The following is a 17,050-nucleotide window of genomic DNA, read 5'->3' on the forward strand; positions in this document are numbered from 1 at the left end:
GGAATCTTCTATTCAGAATCAGAATCAGAATCATCTTTATTCCGATTATAATAAGCGCATGCTTCCTCTCGACATGAATGCGCGGTGATGTCATTGTTTACGCACGGCGTAAATATGGTGGGCCCTGACAGAGATCTTGTTTTTAACTACTTATAAGTTGTTTTTAATCAGGCCTTCTTTAAAATAAACATAAAAACAATCCCAACTATCCATCCATCCATCCATTTTCTGAGCCGATTCTCCTCACTCGGGTCGCGGGCATGCTGGAGCCTATCCCAGCTAGCTTCGGGCGGGAGGCGGGGTACACCCTGAACTGGTTGCCAGCCAATCGCAGGGCACAATCCCAACTACTGTGATGAATAGACGACGGACCTCCATCTTGATAAATGACGTGACGTTCACGACGAAGTGCGCATGTCAAACGACTGTTCCAATTAAATCTAGTGTACATGTATACACTCAATCGGAATAGATCTCGTCACATGTTAACAGCTGGCTAGCGATCGGAATGATTTAAATCGGAATGACAAAAAGTCTCCACGTAGACTTGGGTACTGTGTGGTTGATCCGCTGAAAACGAGTCCTTCACCTGTCAATCAAATATATGTTGACATTCGCTGTCGTCAACTAGTGGCTGAATAACGTTTGCCACTGAAGTGTGCTTATTAACAGTTAACGTTCCCAGTGTTTGTGTTAATCGAAGACTGACACACAGAACAACGTGGAGCGAAGCGCTGATGTTTTAAACGACATTGCCGCGGTGAGGAGCGAGCTGTTGAGCTTAAATCGTTAGCTCACAGGCTAGCTTGTTAGCTCGCAACAACAAACAGTTAACTTTCCCTAAAGTGTCTCTCTTGTGTGAATCTACTTGCTGCATATGGAGCAAGGCTGTGGAGTGTGGAGTATTGGACGGAGCCCACACCAGCAAGAGTGTACCGAATTACGATAAGTCGATATCGTAGTTATCGTGACAGGCCTAAGTGACAGTGTCAAATCTAGTTCCTAAATCTAGTATCGAGTTCCTGCAGATCGCAGACCATAAATCTAAAGTACTGTATGTACCTTATCTGTAAAAATGTCACCCCCTTTTGTTTAAAATTAGTAAGCATAGGAGCGTGTTGGCCTATCGGACTGTATAGCACTACACTCAAAATTGTTATTGACGTAACTGTGCAGTCACTTCGTCCCTATTAATATAATCCAGTGGGACATATACAAACGAAGGGCAAAATTTATGAGTGTCTTATCTAATTGTTTTTGTGGTAAAGTCTTTGTCCTTTACGTTAACTACATTCACTAAAATAAAAAAATATATATTTTGGCACGGTTGCCAAGTCAACACTGTTCATACCAAGCAAATTAATACAGTCAAACAGAGCCACTCCATAATTTTTTATATTGTCATACAAAGTACGTTGTGATGGTACCTGTGATGGTGTAGTCAGTAGTCACCCTGATGGCAGGAGTGTAAGTCACTGCTGGCATGGGGGGTTCTTTTCCTTTCTGTTTCTTTCTGTAGATGATGAAGAGGAGGAGGAGGAAGAGCACAAGCAGCACCAGTACAATAATTCCTGCAATTGCTCCGATTTGGTAGGTGTCCACCTGCACTGCAGCACTTGTGAAAGTGTTGAGGCTGTCAATGACAACACCGGCTACAGACAGGATGAGAAAGCAGTGTCAACGTTCAGCCTTTCATGTGTGTAGAATGAATATTACAGTAAACCCTCGTTTATTGCGGGGGTTACGTTCTTCAGTAAATGGAATCCATGACGTCGTGACCAAATTATTTATTATACGACTCGATACATTTCTAAGTTTCATATATGCAATTCAATGCTGATTTGTGAAACTGCACTTTAGAGAGGTACAGGTATATTATTGGTCCACTTGAGGTCACCATCCACACACACACACATGCCTATTGGGCATGTCCTGTTTGAGTGATTTGATCAACAGCCCATGTGGACATGGTGTGAACAACCATTTGCACCATTCCTTACACCAATGTAGTCAGCAAAAAGCATTATAGCTACCCAGAATTCATAGCGGTGACGTTTTAAACTACAGTACTGTAAGTTGTAGAAAATAAAGCTAAATGTTGATCGCTATTTGCATTTGTTCCAGTCGGCATTGTTATGAGTGTGTGCATTAGCTATTTGTCAGGCTAAGATTGGTATTTGTGAATTTCTTTCATACAAAATAACTGACTGTGGATTGTGTTTGAAACAGTTACTTTCCGGCCATGTCCTTTGCACCGTCAAGCAATTTGGTGATTTACCAAATGTCTAAATTGCATATACTCAGTAGTAAGGTGTGTTTTTCTGCTAGGAACAAGAGCCCAATTGACCTATGAGTCATTGCCGCCACATTTAAATCATTTAGCCTGCGAAGCTGACCGTATCAAGGATGAGCAGGTGAGTAACTGCACTACACTGACCTTTATAAAAAAAAAAAAAATAAAAAAAAAAAATAATAAATCAGTGATGCAATGAATCCGCAAGACAGACAGCGCGAGCTAGAGCGAGGGATGACTGTAGATAGCCAATAGAAATTCATTTGCTCACCTTGGTCACAGCGTGCTCCCTTCCAGCCATTGTTACAGTAGCATGTGCCAGTGATGTGATCACAGGTGGAGTTATTTAGACAGTCACACACTTGCCGGCATCCGTAACCATATGAACCAGGAGGACACTCTAGAATATAAATGAGATTGAAAGGTTAGCAAATAGTTATCATATCATGATCATTATCGCCACCTAGAGCAAATGTAATCAACATTGTGTGTTTTCATTCAGATTCCTATAGTTGACATTTACTCGCCATCGTTTTACTTGTATTTCATGCCACCAACATGTGCATTAAATATGCATACACGAGATGCACCAATTTAGGGGATCCATGTGAACATTCTTTTAATATGAATATGATTTGAAAGGTGACATGAGATGAAAAAAAAAAAAAAAAAAAAAAAAAGGCTTTTGAAACACTTGTATAATAAAGGTGGCTCTCAGAAGTGCCTGCCCACCCATCAAGTATGAACCAATTACTGTATTAATTATTATTAATAATCATAAATAAATAAGTCGCATGATGTCCTGTGGATAAGATACAGCTCAATTCAAGAGTATTTACAATATACAACCCCATTTCCCCCCTCCTGGAAGCCGTCACCTTATTGTGGTGGAGGTGTTTGTGCGTCCCAATGATCCTAGGAGCTAAGTTGTCTGGGGCTTCACGCCCCTGGTAGGGTTACCCATGGCAAACAGGTCCTCGGTGAAGGACCAGACAAAGCACGGCTCCAAAAACCCCTATGAAGAAAGAAACAAATGGATCGAGGTTTCCCTTGCCCGGATGGGGGTGACCGGGGCCTTCCTCTGGAGCCAGGCCTGGAGGTGGGGCTTGAAGGCGAGCACCTGGTGGCCGGGCTGGAAATTAGCTCGAAAGGGTAACGTGGGTCCCCCTTCCCATGGGCTCACCACCTGTGGGAGGGGCCACCGGGGTCGGGTGCAGTGCGAGCTGGGCGGTGGCCGAAGGCGGGGACCTTGGCGATCCGATCCCCGGCTACAGAAGCTGGCGATAGGGGCGTGGAATGTCTGTCAGGGAAGGAGCCCGAGCTGGTGTGTGAGGTCGAGAAGTTCTGACTAGATATAGTCGGACTCACCTCCACACACAGCTTGGGCTCTGGTACCAGTCCCTCGAGAGCGGTTGGACTCTCTTCCACTCTGGAGTTGCCCACGATGAGAGGTGCCGAGCAGGTGTGGGTCTACTTATTGTCCCTTGGCTCGGCGCCTGTACGTTGGGGTACATCAAGTTTGAGTGGACCGTGTTCCACTCCTCCATTGCTGTTTTGTGGACTTAGAGAAGGGGTTCGACCGTGCCTCTCGGGGGGTCCTGTTGGGGGTGCCTCGGGAGTATGGGGTGCCAAACCCCCTGATACGGGCTGTTCGGTCCCTGTATATCCGGCAGTAAGTCGGACCCGTTTCCGGTGAGGGTTGGACTCCGCCAAGGAGTTTGTCACCGATTCTGTTCATAACTTTTATGGACAGAATTTCAAGGTGCAGCCGAGGTGGAGAGGGGTTCCGGTTTGGTGGCCTCAGTATTGCATCTCCGCTTTTTGCAGATGATGTAGTTCTGTTGGCTTCATCAAGCCGTGATCTCCAACTCTCACTGGAGCAGTTCGCAGCCGAGTGTGAAGGGGCTGGGATGAGAATTAGCACCTCCAAATCTGAGACCATGGTCCTCAGTCGGAAAAGGGTGGCGTGCCCTCTCCAGGTCGGGGATGAGATCCTGCCCCAAGTGGAGGAGTTCCAGATCCTTCGGGTCTTGTTCACGAGTGAGTGAAGAATGGAACGGGAGATCGACAGGCGGATCGGTGCAGCGTCTGCAGTGATGCGGACGTTTTATCGGTCCGTTGTGGTAAGGAAGGAGCTAAGCCGAAAGGCGAAGCTCTCGATTTAACAGTCGATGTACGTTCCTACCCTCACCTATGGTCACGAGCTGTGGGTCGTGACCGAAAGAACGAGAGCCCGGATACAAGCGGCCGAAATGAGTTTCCTCCGCAGGGTGTCCGGGCTCTCCCTTAGAGATAGGGTGAGAAGCTCGGTCATCCGGGAGGACCTCAGAGTAGAGTCGCTGCTCCTCCACATCGAGAGGAGCCAGATGAGGTGGCTGGGGCATCTGATTCGGATGCCTCCTGGACGCCTCCCGGGTGAGGTGTTCCGGGCACATCCCACCAGGAGAAGACCCAGGGGACGACGCAGGACACGCTGGAGAGACTACATCCTTCGGCTGGCCTGGGAACGCCTCGGGATGCCCCGGAAGAGCTCGATGAAGTGGCTGGGGAGAGGGAAGTCTGGGCGTCCCTGCTAAAGCTACTGCCCCCGCGACCGACCTCGGATAAGCGGGAGAAAATGGATGGATGGACAACGTCCCAACTTCATTGGAATTGGGGTTGTATGAGTCATGTGTTATTCAAGTCACAAGGTAAACGCTCTCACTAAAGTGAGTTCACATTAGCTCAGTTTAATTTCTGTTTTCTACAGTAACATTCACCTTGTTCGCGAGACTTACAGCCTAACTTTATACACACTGTCATTCATCTTTTTTCTGTATTATCATTAGGTAATGTCGAATTCATCCAATGTGAGTTATTTTGAGCTCAAGGGGCGGGACTTATTTCAACTGAACCTACTGCGCCGCAGGGGGATGTGGCATGACAATGCTTGAGCACATGCCGGAGGGAAGCAGTTTCACCGAACGTTTGGAGCTTTTTGTACATTCTATCACAGTAAACAACCCGTTTTCGCTGCATGTTTGTACACCATGGACTAGTTCAAGCAGAACCCAGGACCCGCCCAAAGTGGGAGAGTGCTACATAGCCACTCGACCAGTCGCAACACCCAAGCACAACATACGGTTGTCTGGGTAAAAAAAAAGCCATACTCAGCATTGTACAGGCGTACAGGTGGGGTGAAACACTGCAATTCTTAATCATTTTTGTATTTTAACAAAAGAATGTCAGACTACTTTTATTCAGACACCTGGAAACCTTTTTTTGGGGGGGGGATGCAAAAAGTCTCCCTTAAGGTGGTGGTAAACTGGTAGTGAAGTGGCACATGCTGCTGCCTTTCATGCCTATGGCTCATGTTCAATTCCTGGCCCCAATATACAGCTACAGAAGCTTTCCACTGGGGGTCCCAGATTATAGGGAGGGTAAACAGGAAGGTAAAAGCTGTGCCAAACAAATTACGCAAATGACTTGATGGGTAGAGCTGAAAGTCACAGACAATTCATATTCTTATTTGCCATTGGATTTTCCAAGTAAGTGAGTAAAAACCCATCCTTTTGTCCATTCAAATGTTTACATTGGTTATCCTGTTCAGGTTTGCGTGGGGAGATGCATACTATGTTCTTGGACTTTGGGGCAAAATTGCAATACAGCCTGGATTGGTCGCCAGTCAAACAAAGAGAGACACGACAACGCAAACTCCGATTCCTACTACCCCTGAGTTGGAACTGAGTCAGACGAGTCACTAGAGAGTCACCAACGTTTTAAAGCGTTCTTACAACTAGTTCCAATAGCGTTTCTTTTGTATAAATAAATCATTTCTTTTGAGGGATAGTTGCTGCAAATAACGAAAGTGTGTACGTACTTTGTTCACAGTGTTGACCCATGAAGCCAGTGCGGCAGGTGCATTGACCAGAGATGTGATCACAGTCTGCTCCGTTCCTGCACTGGCATGACTGAGAACAATCCTTCCCATAAAACCCTAAAGGACAACCTGCGAGGTAGACAAGACATTTTTATCAAGCCAAAACATTCATCTAATGCGGGAAATAACAACAACAAAACAAAACAGGTAATTGGCTGTGACTGTGAAGGAAAAGCTCAAGTCCTTGTGCATTGGACTGACGTTGTGTGCAGTAAAGGCCGGTCCATCCTGGGGTGCACTTGCATTCCCCATCATAGGCACTGCAGTGTGCTCCGTTGTGACAGTTACATGTGTGGATGCAGTTGGGCCCCCAATGAGCAGGAGGACATGCTGCAACACACAGACAAGATTCCGTGTGACTTGATGTACAGTGAAACAGAAATGGAATGCAGCACACCAGTACCACCCATTTTACACTGTATATAAGTCAACTGAGTGAACTAACGCTGAGAGCAGTCACTGCCGATCCATCCTGGGAAACACTGACAGGAGCCATCAATAGGGTTACAGGTGCCGTTGTTGGTGCAGCTGCAGCTCAAGGTACACTTCTTCCCGTAGTAACCACTGGGACACACTACATAATAAGAGATGTCTTTCTTAGCCATGTTTCGAAACAGCAGAAATGTTGCAGTGCAGGGACTAAACGGTATCATTGATAGTTGGGTCATTTTCATATGATTTGATCAAAAACGGGAAAGACATGACCCACCAAATTTCCTTTGGAAAATCAATTCATTTGACTGATATGAGTATTTGAAATATTGGCAGTTATCCATCAAAAGGTCATAATTACAAGAGCAAAAATATTTTAAAGTCATACTTTTCAAACTTTTAACGCCAAAATGCCTTTACCGTTAAGAGGTTTCATGATTTGCAACATGTTTTCTGAAGATGCAGGGGATCTCGTTCGAGGTGCGTCCCGTGTTGGAGACGCACAAAAATATGCAGGGACGCATAAAGTAAGATCAATCTGCGTCGGAGGACGCAATGCCATCGATTAGTACTCCGCCGTGGTGCTGGAAATCCGGCGTCTTAATTTTTTTTCTAGAGTGCGACTAAATTTTTCATGTTTGTGTAAGTGCAATTTTTGTGAACACAGCCCGAAGTGTGTTTTATTGATATTTTTTGTATTTATCTTAAGCTATATTTTTTTTATAGTTCTACATTACAGTGCCAATGCTCAATATATACTTGGAGTTAATTGTTCTTAAAAATGATGGACCTGAATCGTTGTGCTCGAATACCACTATAGCCTATCCCAGCTGTCTTCGGGTGAGAGGCGGTGTACACCCTGAACCGGTCGCCAGCCAATCGCGGGGCACATACAAACAAACAACCATTCGCACTCACATTCACACCTACGGGCAATTTAGAGTCTTCAATTAACCTACCACGCATATTTTTGGGAAGTGGGAGGAAACCGGAGTACCCGGAGAAATGGGTAAATACATCGTCCTAAAAAATGAAAATTTAAAAAAAAAAAAAAAAAAACACATACAATATATTGAGAGCGAGAGAGCGCAATGGATAACACAAAAATATTGTCCAAACAGTTCAAATAAAATAATAATAGAGGAACAACTGTCATAAAAATCTGGAATATAGCGGGACAGCGAAGCAAGAACCGTGATATAGCGGAGGATTACTGTATCTGTAGTCCGTGATGATAAATTGCAGGGACCAATTGTTCCATGGCTGGGACTCATTGTTTCCAGACACGTGCATCCTGGGACTCACATTGTTTCAAGTGTAAAATGATCTATGAGATGCTAATGACTTTTTGAGATACAGTATATAGGATTTTTCTCCGATTCCTTAATATGCCTTTGCCATGAAAACTAATGCAAATTCGTCTTTTTTTTTTTTCCTTTGTTCTTTTACAAAGGGTCCTTATTTGTCTCTCAAGCTATCTTTAACGTTAATGGCACTGGAGAAAGCCTCACTATGTTGTTGCAATACGCCAGAGGCATCTGTGACTGATGTGGGAGGATGAGTAGCAGAGAGCAAAATAAATGGTACTTGTGAGATCTATTTGTGAAAATGTCCAAAGTATTACGTCTTTACCGTCATTACGATTGTATAAAGACAAGCGTGTAATGGGTTTAGTGAGTAGTTAGGATCAGTTATGTCGCTCACACGAAACTCACACGATTCTTATGAAGCTATTAATCTATTTACTGTTATGCACTTTTGTCTTTACTGTTATAAAAAGAAGCCTATTTGAATTGGCCACCACCATGTGGCTGTTTCGGAATGGGAGAAATGTACCCAGAAAAACCAAGGCGGCATAAGAAACAAAACAAAAGAAGAAACAAAAAGAAAACCCTTTACCGTTATTGATCAATTTTTTTTTTTTTTTTTTAAATGCCCGAGTTGTAGTTGAACTGTTAGAAACCGCCAATATACTTTCGTAAAAGGAGGTCGTAGCTGCGGGGTGGAACGCTCACCCTCATTGCAAAGGCCCCCCTTAAAGCCTGGCAGACAGTCGCACTGTCCACCGACATGGTGGCACGGTCCATTACTGTGGACACACTTGGGACATGTCTGACTACAGCGGTGACCAAAGTAACCTGGAGAGCATACTGTATAGAAAAAAAGGAACCCAAAGATTAGTTCATGTTATTCATGTCCAATGCTCACTTCAAATGTTAATTACCACAGCAAAAGTCCAAAAAGTGTGACATTTGTGGGCTGGACATCTGTTACTGTGCTTTGAAAAGATCAGAAATTGTACAGTGTCGTCACCTGAAATAAAGCACTTCATCAAAACGTCATCACTTACTCCTCTGACAGGTGCTGCCTCTGTATCCTGGTGCACACTCACATGTTCCTTCATCAGGGGAGCAAGATGCTCCGTTCTTGCAGTTACAGGCTAGGGAGCAGTTGGGGCCCCAGCGGCCCTCTGCACACACACTGTCACAGTGGATACCTGCTCACAGACACAATCGTGTCGTCTTGAACAATATCACCTCCCCCTCATTTCTTTCTTTCATTGTCTCAGAGAAGTGGCCCGGAAACATGTGCGACGATCCCTTAAATGGTGATACGTCACTGATGTGAAGACCCCATCTATTTTCCCTTACCAGTCCATCCAGCCAGGCAGTGGCAGTACCCAGTGGCGTGATGGCATGCCTCAGCATGGCTACAGTCGCAGAGCTCTTTGCAGTCAAGACCGTAGGTACCGTCCTGGAGAACACCAAATGTTAACATCACAGGCTCAAAACCAATCCATAGATCATTTTACACTTGAGACAATGTGAGTGGAAACAATGAGCACATTTTTGCAGGATGATAGTTCTCCAAAAAAGGATCATGGTCATGATCAAAGATAGTATCGTTGATGTTATTTATGCCACTGAAATAACGGCATTTAGAGCATCTTTTTGAAGAACAATTGACTTTTATTTCTAGTTTGTAGAATAATGAGCATTGACATTGGAATGTAGCACAATAAATACAATATTTGATTTTAAAATAAATCTAGGCTCTGTTCACAAAACGTGCACCTAAATACAGAGGGATAAGCAGTCATTAATGCCTTAACAGGCAAGTTAACAGGTAAGCTTCCAGTTGGTTAAGAAAAAGGGCCGAGTAAGCAACATTAATGACGACACAACAAGTCGATCAAAGCAAGATGTTTTGATTTAAGATTTGTACAACTTTTCAAAGGTGTGCAGCCTTTCTTTGTACGCAGCTTCGCCAACATGTTCGGTGGCTACATCTCTCACAAAAGTGAGTACGCTACACTGTATACAAAGTGAGCATACGTGGAACATATAAGCCGTCACGTTGGTATTTGCATTGTTGGGCAAAGGGTTCCATAATTACAAGCTGGCAGGAAACAGGAAATGTCCTGCTGTGTTTTTTGTTCCCAGCTGAAGAAATGGAGTGGGATGGTTGTGTTTAAAATGGATTTTGTCACTTTGCAGTTTGAAGTTTTGTTGTTTTTGTTGCAACTTCATACAAATTCAACATACCAGCCTGTCGGTGTTAGGGGGATGGTCGCGTTCATCTAGCTTGAATCCAAAATGTTCCCACATTGATGCGGTGGCGTTCGGCTTTAGAACTGATTCCATTAACTGTGTGCAGCTCCCGGCTCGCCGCCGGAAAAACTTTGCTTCGTGTATGCGAGCGGCCGCATTTGAAAAGCACACACGCGCGCACACGGCCAATCAGACGGGGGTCCCCGCCCTTCACAATCTCTGATTGGCTTAGAGGCCATGATAGGTTTCATGCGTGTGCTTTCAAATCGCGGAAATGTTTTTTTTCTTCCTCAAATGACCGGGCACCTGTCCGTACCCTCTTTTTTTGGGGGGGCTGCACCATTCACAAATTCGGGCGGATATGCGACCAAATATTCCTGTCTCGTCCCAAAAAATAAAAAATAAATCATACGGCCGATTTTCAGTACCACGACAGAGTACTAAGCCCTAGCACTGTGTCCTAAAATGCAGATTGATCGTACCTTATGCGACCCTGCAAATCTTTGTGCGTCTCAGACGTGGGACGAACATCAAACGAGATCCCTGCAATACTGTATTGTGAATTTATGTGTGTTACGAGGGACAGTCAAAAGGATATGAGCCCAATTTAATTGAACCTACTAATACTGTATGTCATTGATTTTTCTTCTGCAATTTTCAAGGTTTAAAGTTGAAATACTTCTTTGAAGGTTTATTTAAAAAGGTTCTTTTTCAGCCTGTCTTCTTTCCGTCACTCAAAACAAGCTCTTGCTCCTCACCTTTGACCCTGGACACCCACTTTTTGAGTGTGCTGCAGCTTCCCCGTACACTTTTTGCAACCTTTTGAAAATGTTTAGTGGCGGTTCCCTTTCCAAAGCAAGATATTCAATCACAGCTCTCTGCTTCTGATGGGCATCCAACAATGACCTCATTTCCAAAATGGCTGACAGGCAGACAACAGGCTTCAACAACAACAAAATAAACCTTCCAAAAAGTATTTCAACTATAAACTGCGACCAGAAAAAATCAATTAATTAGCAGTTTAAATCAAACTGGGCTCATCACTTTTTGACGGCCCTTCATATATTGGATTTTGCTTCCACTAACAATGCCGTTGCGTTTATTTGTGAGAAATATTCAAACACTAAGTATTGTCACCTGGCATTGTAGGTCACACTTCTTTCCTCTCCAACCCACGGCACAAGTACAGCGACCAGTCACAGCATCACAAGCGCCTTCATTCCCACAAAGACAGGTCATGTTACAGCCAAGACCCCATGTACCACTGGGGCAGTTGATGGAACAGTCCACTCCGTGCCACCCTGATTTAAAGAAGCGTTATAATTATTTACAAATGGATAACATCATTTGATCATCCTTAAGGAGAATAGGATGGGCCCGGTCTGTCGCCTGGGGACCGGACCCAGATCTCGTGTCAATACCTTGGTTAAGAGAACTGCTTGAAAAATGTTTCTCACAGAGACTCCAACCAATAGCGTTAATCAGAATCAGAATCAGAATCATCTTTATTTGCCAAGTATGTCAAAAGCACACAAGGAATTTGTCTCCGGTCGTTGGAGCGGCTCTCGTACGACAACAGGCAGTCAATAGAGAATACTTTTGGGATATAAAGACATTGAGAAAAACAGTCACTGAGCAATAAAAAGGTTGCTATCTGGTAATGCCAGTACAATTTGCTTTTTTTGTGACAGTTGTGCAAAAGAATGCAGAGTTCTCTAGCAATTAGAGCAGTTTGAATGACTTAATAGAACAATAGTCCGGTGCGATGACCATTGTGCAAAGGGCGCAAACTTAAAAAGAAATGTATGCAGTTTAAAGTGACTAGTAGTGCGATAATCTGGGACAATGTCGATTGTGCATATGGTGCTGATCCTACTCAGGCACATGAGTGGCCAGTATTGGTCAACAACAGATATGCAAATAGTGCAGCGTGGCGAGAATACTACAGTGAGTGCACGCGTAATGTACCATTGGCCCGACAGAAATGTGAAACTCAAACAAACTCAAGACAGAAAATTGGCAGCCTGTTGCAACGGAATTTTAAGTTAACTGTTTAAAAAGTTAATGGCAAGAGGGAAGAAGCTGTTGGAATGTCTGCTAGTCTTAGTTCGCATTGTTCGATAGCGTCTACCTGAGGGCAGGAGCTGGAAGAGCTGATGACCAGGATGTGGAGAGGATTCTAAGAGGATTTTGCATCCTCTTAGACTCCAACTCCAACGCCACTATAAGTAATATACTTAGTCTTTTTCAGCTTACCTGGTTTACAGAAGCAGGACCCATCCACAGGTGAACACTGAGCTCCATTCTTACAGTTACAGGTGGAGGAGCAATTCGCTCCATGAGATTCTGCTGGGCACGGAATTGAACAGTCTAAACCCTGGAAGAATGAAAACTTACACCAGGTTAGTGGCAACTACAAGGTTCACATGCCACAATTCCAGTTATTTGCTCTCAAGTGGCCCGTTTTGGATATTTGTCTTGGCAACGTAAAGAGAAATAAATGCATGAAATTGGATAGCCTCAGAATCAGACCTCTTCCACATGGGTACAAAACCGATGGAAATATCACTGCAGCGTAAATGAAGAGATCAGACCTACCCCGTCAATATCAGCCTGGCAAAACGCGCCTATCAGTGACACCAATCTAAACTACAGCAAACACATAGTGCCATTAAATATGGTCTAAACGGTACATTAAAGATGTATTTATAAAGCATCCATCCATTATCGGTACTGCTTGTCCGCATTTGAGTCGTGGGGGGGAGATTTTAGTCTCAATCAACCTCACGTGCATTTTTTTGGAAAGACGCTACAGGCAGCACGGTGGGCGACTGGTTAGCACCTCTGCCTCACAGTTCTGAGGACGGGGGTTCAAATCCGGCCTCGCCTGTGTGGAGTTTGCATGTTCTCCCCGGGTACTCCGGTTTCCTCCCACATCCCCAAAACATGCATGGTCGGTTAATTGAAGACTCTGAATTGCCCGTAGGTGTGAATGTGAGTGCAAACGGTTGTTTGTTTATATGTGCCCTGCGATTGGCTGGGGATCAGTTCAGGCCTGTATTCATAATCAAACAAGGCAAATAATCTTAATTAACGTTGATGTCACATAATTAGCTTAAGCTCTCACAGACATGAGAAAATATTGAACAGGTTTACCGTGAAGCCTGGAGCACAAACACATTTTCCTGTTACACTGTGGCAGTCTGCACCATTCTGGCACTGGCACACCTGCTGGCAGGACTCGCCATGGAATCCTGGCGTGCACGTCTCATTGCAGTAGAGGCCAGACCAACCAGACAGACATGTACACTCCCCTGACATTGGATGGCAGCTGGTCAGAGACAAGATACAGCATTGTTAAGGACTGAAAATGTTTTTTTGTGAAATTATTATTTTCATTTAAGTTCTTGATTCATCCACCCCTTTTCTATACCGCCTGAGAGTGAACTGAAGCCTATCCCCGCTGACTTTAGACAAGAGGCGGACTCCGCCCTGGATTGGTTGGCCGTCAATCACAGACCACATATAGACAAACAACCATTCACACCTATGAACAATTAAGAGTCTTGAATTGCATGTTGCATGCATGTTTTTGGAATGTGAGAAAACACACGCGGGCATGGGAAGAACATGCAAATTCCACACAGCCTGAGCAGGGACCTCTCAACTGTGTGGGACAGCTGCCTGAATTTCTTTTATAACAGTCGTTTTTTTTTCGTAGGTGGGGCTGGAGGGGGGACTAAGGGGCTGTCTAAGCTGCTGTTTGAGAGAAACCATTTTTTGTTAATGTTGTCTTGTGTTTGTGTGTTCATACTGGTTTTGTATTGATATCTGGAGTTTTGTTTGATTTTCCTGAGTCTCCTGTGTGCCTTCCTTGTCTAGTGGATACAAATGAATATACAATTAAAACGGCATACAGTGCAAGAAATATCATTTAAAAGTGGAAATGCTCTAAAAACCACGGGAAAAAACAAGAGTTTTTAACCTCGACTTAAAAACATGTCACTTCTGTTGGCAACTTATTCCATTTGTGTGCAGCATAATAGCTAAATGCTGCTTCACCATGTTTGCGTTGGATTCTGCGCTCCACTATTTGACCTGACTCTGTCGATCTCAAAGCCCTACTGGGTTTATATTCCTTTAGCATTTCATTCATGAATTCAGGACCTAAGCCGTTTACTGATTCGTAGACCAGTAGCAGGACGTTAAAAACTATTCTAAAGCTGACTGGAAGCAAGTGTAAAGACTTTAAAATTGGAGTAATATGCCCTGACCTCTGTGTTCTGGTCAGAACCCGAGCTGCAGTATTCTGAATGAGATGCAGCTGTTTAATGCTCTTTATAGGGAGTCCAGTCAGAAGACCATTACAATAGTCAAGTCTACTTGAGATCAAAACATGGATGAGGTTCTCCTGGTCTGCTTGACATATGCAAGCCTTCACTCTGGATATGGTCTTCAGATGGTTGAAGGCAGTTTTAGTAATTGATTTGATATGACTGTTGAAAGTCAGGTCGAAATCTCTCAGAACACCAAGGTTTCGGACTTGGTCTTTGGATTTTAAAGAGAGTGACTCCAGGTATTTACGAACAGAAATTCTCTTTTCTTTATTGCCCAAAAAATTATCCCTGTTTTGTTGTGGTTTAGGCGGCACAGTGGCCGACTGGTTAGAGCGTCACCCTCACAGTTCTGAGGACCCAGGTTCAATCCCCGGCCCCGCCTGTGTGGAGTTTGCATGTTCTCCCCGTGCCTGCGTGGGTTTTCTCCGGGCACCCCGGTTTCCTCCCACATCCCAAAAACATGCATGAATTGGAGACTCTAAATTGCCCGTAGGTGTGAATGTGAGTGCGAATGGTTGTTTGTTTGTATGTGCCCTGCGATTGGCTGGCAACCAGTTCAGGGTGTACCCCGCCTCCTGCCCGATGATAGTTGGGATAGGCTCCAGCACGCCCGTGGCCCTAGTGAGGAGAAGCGGCTCGGAAAATGGATGGATGAATGTTGTGGTTTAACTGAAGAAAAATCTGTTTTAGACAGTGACACAACACCTCAATTGAACTGTTGTCATCTGGAGAAACTGCTAGATATAAAACTGTGTGTAATCTGCATAGCTATGATAATCAAAATTAAAGTTCTGAAGAATTTGAACCGAGGGTAGCATATACAGGCTGAACAGGAGGGGTCCAAGAACTGACCCTTGAGGGACCCCATAGGTCATTGCCATTCGATGAAATTGAAAACTTCCAATGGTTACAAAATAAGTCCTTTCCTCCAGGTTGGACTTGAACCATGTAATGACTGTTCCATTTAGTCCTACCCACGTTTCCAACCTGTTCAGCAGTATATTATGATCTACCCTATCAAAAGCCACACTGAGGTCCAACAACACCAGAATTGACACCTTTCCCGAGTCAGTATTCAACCTTATATCATTTAGCACTTTGATAAGAGCAGATTCTGTACTGTGATGAGTTTGGAAACCTGATTGAAATTTGTCAAAAAGTCCATTTCAGTTCAAGAAATTGCTGAGTTGATTAAAAATAACTTTCTCAACAATCTTGGCTATGAAAGGGAGATTTGAGATGGGTCTATAGCTTGCTAACATGAAAGTGTCGCGGACATGCGCGCCGCAACTTTGAGGCGTCACAGAGACACGCGACCACCTGAGAACCCCCACTCCTCCACGCTGCCCTGCTGTGAGACGGCGATTAGGACATGGCCTGGTGCACGGCAAGTGGACCTTAACCTAATGAGCAGCTTCCCGTCAAATCTTGATTCATGTCTTCAAAAAACTCCTTCCCCGACCAAAAGATTAGCAGAGCTAAATAAATGAATGAGTTGAATTTGAAATTTAGTTGACAAGCTGATTCTTCTCACTCCACCTAGGTGCCTTCGCAATTGTTTTGAATCAAAGATTAAATTGCTCAACCTCGCTCAGCAATTTTAATTCGATCAAATTCATTTGTCCATAAAATTTGACAATTTTGTTCGATTTGATGACTGCTTCTACGCATGTACTCAAATACTAAAAGTTACGTGATGAACATTGACACCAGAGTTCGCAAACGCTATTTAATTGTTTAACATCTCAAACGTAGCTTGAGATGCTGAAAGATGAACGCGGTAAACGGGTCGAGTACTCTTGTGAACTCATGGCACAATAGACAGTACTAGAAACTGACATGTTCCATCTTCAAAAGCTAAGGGTAGAACAGGAAGCTGAAATAACAGGAATTGCAGCGAGCCTGCAAATTAATCGCCAATCAGGAACACATCTTCCTCCAGCAAACACTGTCTAATGACGCCAATGAGCGTACACCTGTCAGTCTGCCTCCGAGGAGCGACAAAGCAGCGCTTGGTTCGGACCTCCCTGGGATACGGTCAACGGCCCCTGTCACTTCGCACCACCCCGCTTTGTCCCTGGCACAACTGCCTGGCGTCACTACAAGTATGAGCTCAAAAGACTTTGCGGGCAACATTCCGAGATTCTAACCTAAATCTGACAGTTCACACGACACAGCCGCGTACCTGAGAGCTATTGACTTTTACCTTAAACGATTTCCTTCCGCTACTACAGACGATAGATTGTACCTTATTAGAGTTACACCTAACCAGGAAGTAAGTAGCTCAATCGAGAGACAACCGCCACATGTATTGCCAAACTATCAAGCCCTCTGTCAGGCTTTGTCTCAAGAATTTGATGATCCAGAGCCCCCAACCGGCTTCCTGGCAGCTCTTACTGTTAAACAGGAGAACCTCGAAACGCCACATGCTTATTACTGTCGTTTAAGTAAATTTGGGAAATTTAAACAAACCTAACATGGAGGAAGACATACATTTTCAAACTCTTTTTGTTGAAGA

At 44.3% G+C, this 17,050-nt stretch overlaps 1 protein-coding gene across 3 annotated transcripts in view; it reads right to left on the reverse strand.

Moving 5' to 3' along the window:
- The window catches only part of megf10 (multiple EGF-like-domains 10), a 111,430-nt gene that overhangs the window by 17,260 nt on the left and 77,120 nt on the right, over positions 1 to 17,050 (reverse strand). For all 3 annotated transcript variants that reach the window (XM_061699537.1, XM_061699536.1, XM_061699538.1), the window contains exons 11-21: positions 13,352 to 13,526; positions 12,452 to 12,572; positions 11,333 to 11,496; positions 9,296 to 9,398; positions 8,995 to 9,141; positions 8,660 to 8,794; positions 6,658 to 6,786; positions 6,414 to 6,542; positions 6,153 to 6,281; positions 2,565 to 2,693; positions 1,428 to 1,652 (exon numbers count right to left, since the gene is read on the reverse strand). In XM_061699537.1, the coding sequence (XP_061555521.1) occupies positions 1,428 to 1,652; positions 2,565 to 2,693; positions 6,153 to 6,281; positions 6,414 to 6,542; positions 6,658 to 6,786; positions 8,660 to 8,794; positions 8,995 to 9,141; positions 9,296 to 9,398; positions 11,333 to 11,496; positions 12,452 to 12,572; positions 13,352 to 13,526 (1,586 nt within the window). The remainder of the gene's footprint in view (positions 1 to 1,427; positions 1,653 to 2,564; positions 2,694 to 6,152; positions 6,282 to 6,413; positions 6,543 to 6,657; positions 6,787 to 8,659; positions 8,795 to 8,994; positions 9,142 to 9,295; positions 9,399 to 11,332; positions 11,497 to 12,451; positions 12,573 to 13,351; positions 13,527 to 17,050) is intronic.

This window comes from Phycodurus eques, chromosome 15 (assembly GCF_024500275.1).
Source record: "Phycodurus eques isolate BA_2022a chromosome 15, UOR_Pequ_1.1, whole genome shotgun sequence".
In the NCBI taxonomy this organism is placed as follows: domain Eukaryota; kingdom Metazoa; phylum Chordata; class Actinopteri; order Syngnathiformes; family Syngnathidae; genus Phycodurus; species Phycodurus eques.